This window comes from Salvia hispanica, unplaced genomic scaffold (assembly GCF_023119035.1).
Source record: "Salvia hispanica cultivar TCC Black 2014 unplaced genomic scaffold, UniMelb_Shisp_WGS_1.0 HiC_scaffold_1225, whole genome shotgun sequence".
In the NCBI taxonomy this organism is placed as follows: domain Eukaryota; kingdom Viridiplantae; phylum Streptophyta; class Magnoliopsida; order Lamiales; family Lamiaceae; genus Salvia; species Salvia hispanica.
Genome location: NW_025951500.1, coordinates 508 through 7,932, shown reverse-complemented (window position 1 = coordinate 7,932; position 7,425 = coordinate 508). Strand labels below are relative to the sequence as shown.

The 7,425-nt window shown below is 34.4% G+C and overlaps 1 protein-coding gene across 2 annotated transcripts; it reads right to left on the bottom strand.

Annotated features, from left to right (window-relative positions):
• Positions 1 to 1,317: 1,317 nt before the first annotated feature.
• On the bottom strand, positions 1,318 to 7,180 carry LOC125198130 (receptor-like protein 52). Of its 2 annotated transcripts, XM_048096567.1 has the most exons (5): positions 5,927 to 7,180; positions 5,574 to 5,645; positions 3,512 to 3,583; positions 1,933 to 2,784; positions 1,318 to 1,818 (listed from the first exon to the last, which is right to left on the bottom strand). In XM_048096567.1, exons 1-5 carry the CDS (start codon positions 7,086 to 7,088, stop codon positions 1,526 to 1,528), a joined length of 2,451 nt encoding a protein of 816 aa, XP_047952524.1. In that variant the 5' UTR covers positions 7,089 to 7,180; the 3' UTR covers positions 1,318 to 1,525. The 2 variants fall into 2 exon arrangements, with proteins under 2 accessions (XP_047952524.1, XP_047952523.1); XM_048096566.1 differs by having other exon boundaries at positions 1,318 to 2,784.
• Positions 7,181 to 7,425: the final 245 nt, after the last annotated feature.

Genomic DNA, 7,425 nt, shown 5'->3' with positions numbered 1-7,425 from the left:
ACATAATAAAACAAACATTGTCCACATCTTCATAATCAAAATATATATAATTAAGTTATATGGATATATTTATGATTTAAACTTTTAATCTTAAAAAAATAAATTATATTATTATTATTATTATAGTTGTTGTTGTTGTTGTTGTTGTTGTTGTTGTTGTTGTTGTTGTTGTTGTTGTTGTTGTTGTTGTTGTTGTTGTTGTTGTTGTTGTTGTTGTTATTATTATTATCATTATTATTATTATTATAAACGATATGTATCGATAACTCGATACGTATTGATTTTCGATATATTTCGGTATACCGATAATATCGATATATACCGTATATTCGATATAAAACGGTATATCGCGGTATAAGAAAATTCATATCGTTATCGTACCGAAAACTTTCGATACGGTATTGTATCGTACCGAAAGTTTCGGTATACCAAAAATTCGATATATTTCAATATTTTTCAATACGATACGATCGATATACCATTTTTTTCGGTATATGTACCTAGCCCTAAGTATAATGATGAAAGAAAACAATTGTGAAATGACAAAGAATTAAAATGGACATAATTAATAGCGTAAAAGAAAACAAATAGAAATTATATTCCAAAAAATAGAAAGCATATAATAATAAAATATACACATGAAAAAGCAAATAAAAATAAAATATACACATTAGACTGTGCATGTTTTTGATCAAACGTCAGACATTGATATAATGTACTTGCATCTCCTGTAACAGCAGCAAAACCAGAGTCAATTCAAATCTTGCATTCCCAGTCAGAAGGAAAGTCATTGAGAGCATCAGCAACCACCAACACAGAATGATGGAAAATCAAGTAAACAAAAAGGCAATCTTCATATTAATAGGACTTCATAGAAACAGAGGAATATACTAGTTAACTAATCCCACAAAACAGAGCTACAAAAAAATGCAAAATGCAATCTTCTTCTTCACTGATTAGCAAAAAAAATGCGTAATTTCAATACTGGTTATCCCAATTAAGTAATCAAAATCCATATAACAAAAAGGGAGCAATCTAACACATCACTAGGCACTAACACCCGCGAACTCCAAGAACATAAATTATAAAAATTAGCTCACAAATATCTCACTAATTAGTAAATTAACACATAAAACACTCATCAAAACACTTCAATTTCCCATTCCCACGCTCAAAACCATAATTGAGCAAAGTGAGAAATTAGGATTTATTCAAAATTCAGCGCTTCCTCAAAATTCACTGAAATCACAAAGCTTTTACAACAACTGAAGCACAGAGGTAGGAGCTGATCGAAGAATCTAATGATACAGAAAAAAATGGTAGAAAATGAAATCCATCTCGTTAAAAAACGAACTACAAAACACAGTCTGACTAATACTTCACAAAATTTATTATAGATTGACAGAAGTAGCAATTAAAAAGGTAAAAAGAAAAAGAAAAAGAAAAAGAAATTATACAACTCAAACACAATCAGAAGTTCCAAATCGAACACAAGAAAATCACACAATTCTCCTTTGGCTTCAAATCAAGTTCCCCTGCGTGTCGGTGTAGTTCGGTTGCGTCTCTTCTTCGTCTTATATTGATATCCGACCCCAAAAAAGAATTCCACCAACAATCTTGGCCTTCCACTTCTTATAATCATGTAGCCAATTCCAATCCCAACTACAAATCCACTTCCATATCCCATCACAACACTTCGCCACCCAAATCCATCCATGAATTCATATTCGTCATCATCTTCTTCTGCAGACTGCATCGATTTGCCTAAATCCTCTTTGCATTTTCTCGTCAATGGAAGTCCACACAATCCCAAGTTTCCTATATATGAATCATTCTCAAATGTGGAGAACTGGTTAGATCGCGGTATTTTCCCAACAAAATTGTTTATTGAAAGGTTTAATTTCGCAAGAAATGTCAACCTTGTCAATTCACCTGGGATTTCTCCATCCAGTTTGTTTGTTGACAGATCAAGCGATTCGAGTTGTCTCATGTTTCCAAGAGATGAAGGTATATGTCCTGTGAGGCTATTGTGGGATAGGTTCAAGTATTTGAGAATCTTAAGATTTCCTATGGAAGGTGGAATAGTTCCGGAGAAACTATTGGAGGATAAGTCAATTGTTGTGAAGGTTTCCAATAGTCTCTTAATTAGTCGATCCTGACCTTTCATGCTGAGCGTCATCTCCACGAAATTTCGAAACTGATCCTCTTCAATTGCTACTGGCTCGATCATTGCTTTGAAATTGTTGAAATATCTTTGAGGTAGAGGGCCCACAAATTCATTATGGGATACATCAAAAACTTGCAACCTAGGAAATGGAAACTTGGTTTGTGAAGGAAAAGACATTTTACCACCAAACTTGTTATATCTCAACAATAGCACTCGAAGCTGGCGTAGACCTTCCATCCAAAAGGGAAATTCATCCTGTATTCTATTATTTCCAATGTCGAGACCCCTTAGATTTCGGCAATTGATTAAGGATTTAGGTAATCGTCCATGGAATTTGTTATCACCCAAATTGATGGACATAAGACTACAGTTCTTAGGCAAGGTAGATGGTATGAGGCCACTGAATTGATTTTTGTTTAGGTGAAAGATGGTCAATGATCTGCTGAAGTTTCCGAAGCACTGCGGCAGTCTTCCTTCGAAAGTATTATTTGAGAGAAGAAGATAATAAAGGTATGACAACTTGCATATGGAGGATGGGAGTTCACCATTTAATTTGTTGGAAGATAGTAGTAACAACTCCAGATGTGAAAGATTTCCGATTGTGGATGGAATTGGACCTTCAAACAATTTATTTGGAAGATAAAAGGAGGATATAAATCAAACTTATTCATACCAAATATACACATGCATTGAATTTTATTTATCGTAACAATATGTTTGTTATTTGCGTTAGATATTACTCCCCCATCCGCAATTAGGAGGCCCATATTTTCATTTCGGCCCTCTACAAATAGGAGGCTTGATTCAATTTTACTATAAATGATAATAGACCCCACATATCACTGACTCATTCTACTCACATTTGACTTAAAAGTAATATATAAAAGTTATAAGATCTGTATTGCACTAACTTGTTTCCACTCAGATTTCTTAATAACTCCCCTTCGTCCCAGAAAGTTTATCACATTTTTCCATTTTCGTCTGTCGCACAAAATTTGTCACATGTCATCTTTTACCATTTTTGGTAGTGGGTCCAATATTCCACTAACTGATTCTCACACACTTATTATTATAAAGCTAATATGTAAAAGTAGGACCCAAATTCAATTAATTTTTTCAACTCACTTTTCATTACATTTCTTAAAACGCATGCACGGTTAAAGTGTGAGAAAATTTATGGGACGGAGGGAGTATTTCTTAAATTTCATGCTGAAAAGAAATAGTACTCCTTATGGTGGACGGAGGTAGTAAAATTTTGAGGTAGAGAGAGCGTACAAAATCAATATGTTTGTTGTCAAGATTATTCAAGATATGTCAACTATCGGATAGGAGATGAGAGCTCACCATTTAATTTGTTGGAAGAGAGATATAAATACCCCAGAGTTGAAAGATTTCCAATGGCGGATGGTATTAGACCTTCAAACCATTTATTTAAAATATAAGAAAGATATAAATCAAATTTCTTTACATCTAAAATTGTACATGCATATCATGTTGTGAACTAAACTAATACTCCATGTTGTAGATAAAAGCACCATTTAATATGTTGGGACATATAATAGGGAAATGATTAATTGCTAACTTAATTATTAATTGCTAAGTATAATTAATTTAAAATTATAAGATTTGTAGAGATCTAGCAGTCTATAAATTGACATATTTTGTGCATTCTATTAATACTCATGGATGGTTGACCTTGTGCCTTTATTTTATGATTCAATGTCTATCATTTAGTTATAGCTAACAATTTAGGGATGAGTTAGCAATATAACAGACCGGGGTGTGATCAATTGCTAACTTTCTTAAGTTGCTAACTTGCTAACTCATCACTGCAGTGTATTAAAAATGTCAACACGATGACATTAAAATGTCAACACATAATTTTGATGAACATCAATATAATGTGTTGATATTACGTGTTGATATTTTGATGTCACCATATTGACATTTTCAATATATTGTATTGATGAGTTAGCAGAGTTAGCAACTTAAATAGTTAGCAATATAACGCACCCCCGTAACAGAACACTATAGCCACAACTCATAAGTATAGATTTTCAATTGTGGATGGTACAAGTTTGCGACATAGCCATATCTCATATGGTAATATCCCGAGGAACAAAATATGTGTTCTAGCAGGCATGTATGAAATCACTATCAGTGGCGGATGCAAGATTTTTATAGTGGAGGGTCCAAATCACAATTAATGATTATTGCATATTTTTAGTGTCAACGTCCAGAAACAACATGACACATTACGAAGTTGCGAGAGACACGTATAATGACAAAATAAACAAAAATTATAGTGTCAGAAGATAAAATATATTAATTAATTACTATCTAGTTATTGAATTAATTATATGAATTAAAAAAATTGAATTAAATTGGAAGACAAATGTGAATTAGAAAATCAGCATTACGAAGTTGCGAGAGACCCATATAAGGAGAATATCAATGTTGAAATAATTAAAGAATACATTATTACGATCTTATAATAAGAATATTTACACAAATAATGAAAAAATAAACAAAAATTATAGTGTCAGAAGATAAAATATATTAATTAATTACTATCTAGTTATTGAATTAATTATATGAGTTAAAAAAATTGAATTAAATTGAAAGAAAATGTGAATTAGTAATGAGAAAATCAAAAGCAAGCAAAGGGAATCGACCCAAATCTCCTGTTTACAATTCTGCTAAGCTGGCCAACTGGGCTAGCTATTTTTATAGTATATCGCTGCATATTTATATTTTATATACTGATAACGTAAATTGGTGGGAGACAAAAAATAATTATAGAGGAGAAATAGTGAAGCAAGTGACTGGGATTGGTGGGGGATACAAATAATTAAAGAGGAGAAATAGTGAAGTAAGTGACTAAGAGCATTCCCAATGGAGGTGGCGTTTTTTAAATCTTTGTTTATTTGCGTTTTTTATTTGTAGTTTTTTTTTTCTCGTTGTATTATATTTTCCAATGATTAATACAACGATGAATTGTTCATTATTAGTCTATTTATTAAATACATTTGTAGGGAAAATTAAATAATATAAAAAATAATGATGTAAAAATGAAATGTTGAGTTAGGGAGAAATAAGGGAGAAATAAGGGAGAAACCAATGTAGCACTTGGCTAAAAACTGGGGATAAATTTTGGTGCTGATGTGGCGCTGATGTGGCAGGAGTTAGGGAGAAATAAGGGAGTTTTTAGGGAACTCCATTGGGAGTGCTCTAAGACTCCTAAGTGGGACTGAGAAAATAATATTTTAGGTTTATACTGATATTTATATGATGTCACTTCATACTAAGTATGACATCTTGCACGGGAGTAGCTATTAAAATTTGGTATTTGGCCAACATGATTACTCAAGATATGCCAAGTTGCATATATGCGATGAGAGCTCACCATTTAAATTGTTGGAAGAGAGATCTAAGGTATCCAGATTTGAAAGATTTCCAATGCTGGATGGTATTGGACCTATAAACAATTTATTTTAAAGTTAAATAAGGATATAAATAAAAATCTTTAATTTTAAAAACGTAGAAGCATAGCATTTTAATAGCACATATATGAGTAATGCATTGCATTCTTTTTAAATATTATTTAATTCAAACCGATGATAGTTGCTAATCAAAGTATCAAACAATAAGAAATTCACTGAGGATATGCCAAGTTGCAAATTACTGCTAATATATTGCATGCGAAACCATTATTGCCAAGGAATATAAAGCATTGTTTTCCAAGTTGAGATATTTCACCTGAAAAGTTATTGGTTGAAAGGTCCAGCCACATCATCTCTCGTAGGTTTCCTATCTCTGGTGGGATGGTGCCTGAAAACGAGTTATTATAGAGATACAGATCCTCGAGGTTTGTGAGCAAGCCTATTTCTGATGGAAGTTTCCCACTGAATTCATTGTCTTGAATTTCCATTGAGATTAGTTTTCTCCAACTCGTGAAGAAAGAGGGCAATATTTCACCAGTCAGACTATTATCATATAGGTGCAACATAGATAAATTGCCCAGATTTGACAAGGATGGCGGCAATGGCCCCGAGAGTGAATTATGGGATAAAGCTAAGTAGATCAGCTTGTTACACAGGCCGAGCTCTCGGGGAATTGTGGAATTGAAGCTGTTCATTCGAAGGTCTAGAGTTCGGAGATTCGTGAGTAGGCCTATAGAAGGAGGGATTTCTCCTATAAATGAATTATTGTACAACTCTAGATTTTGCAGGCTTGGAATAAGGCTTACTGAATCAAGAATGTTGCCAGATAAGAAGTTGTTGGCGAGGCGAAGATCTTTCAACTTGGTGAGGTTAGTGATATTTGGTGACAAGGGGCCTGTGAAGTTGTTTAGAGACAGATCGAGAAAAATAAGGTTGAGACAGTTGGTTATGAAGTGTGGGAATTCAGAGTTGAGTTCATTCCAACCAAGATCAAGGTGAGTTAGGAAAGGGAAAGTGGGAAATCGAGACCAGTCAGGAGATTTAAAGTGATTGGAGCCCAAATACAAGAAGCGCACCTTCCTCAGATTGCCAATCTGATATGGGATTTCTCCAACCATATAGTTGTCGGAGAAGCTCAGGTATCGAAGCTCTGTCAAGTGGCCGATCTCTAGTGGAATGGCGCCGGAAAACAGATTGTCGGAGAGGTCCAAGAGAGTGAGGCTTGTGAGGTTGCCAAGAGCAGCTGGTATGGAGCCGTTGAGAGCATTCCCATTGAGGTTGAAAGTGGTGAGATTCAGCAATGCAGTGAAATGGAACAGGTCCAATGTCCCTGCAAGGTTTGCACCGGGGAGGTCAATCCCAGAGACAGATCCCTCGTCGTTGCAGCGAATGCCAATCCATCTGCAGTGGTTGCTGATGTTGTTGTGGGACCAAGACTCGAGAGAAGCAGAAGATGATAGGCTGGATTTCCATCTCATCAAAGCCTCTGCTTCACTTGTGGCTGCTCTTGAAGGACACACACATAGACACAGTGTTAGGAGAGAAAGATATGTAAGAAAAAGGTATGTTGTTTTCATGAATGATGTTTTTGTGCATGTACTCTGCTTCATTTGCCTATTTATATGCAAACTAGGTGATGCCCTTTTACTCTAATATAGTACTATTCTCCAACAGCATTATTTCAAAGTCAAGTCAACTGCAAGTGTGAAATTTCCAAAATTGTGTTGCCCCACTGGAAAATGAGGGAAGCTTGGTGTTTGATGGGGTAGAGAAGTAGAAAACTGGTCAGCTTTTGCACTTGCAAAGGAAATATCA

Bases quoted from the DNA above. Each gene is read 5' to 3' on its own strand.
- LOC125198130 (XM_048096566.1), bottom strand. From the start codon at position 7,088: ATGAGATGGAAATCCAGCCTATCATCTTCTGCTTCTCTCGAGTCTTGG. The intron at 5,646-5,926 runs GTGAAATATCTC...AATTGTTTATAG, and splicing joins TTCAACCAATAACTTTTCAG to GTCCAATACCATCCAGCATT. The intron at 3,584-5,573 runs GTGAGCTCTCAT...AATGGTTTGAAG, and splicing joins CTCTTCCAACAATTTAAATG to GTCTAATACCATCCGCCATT.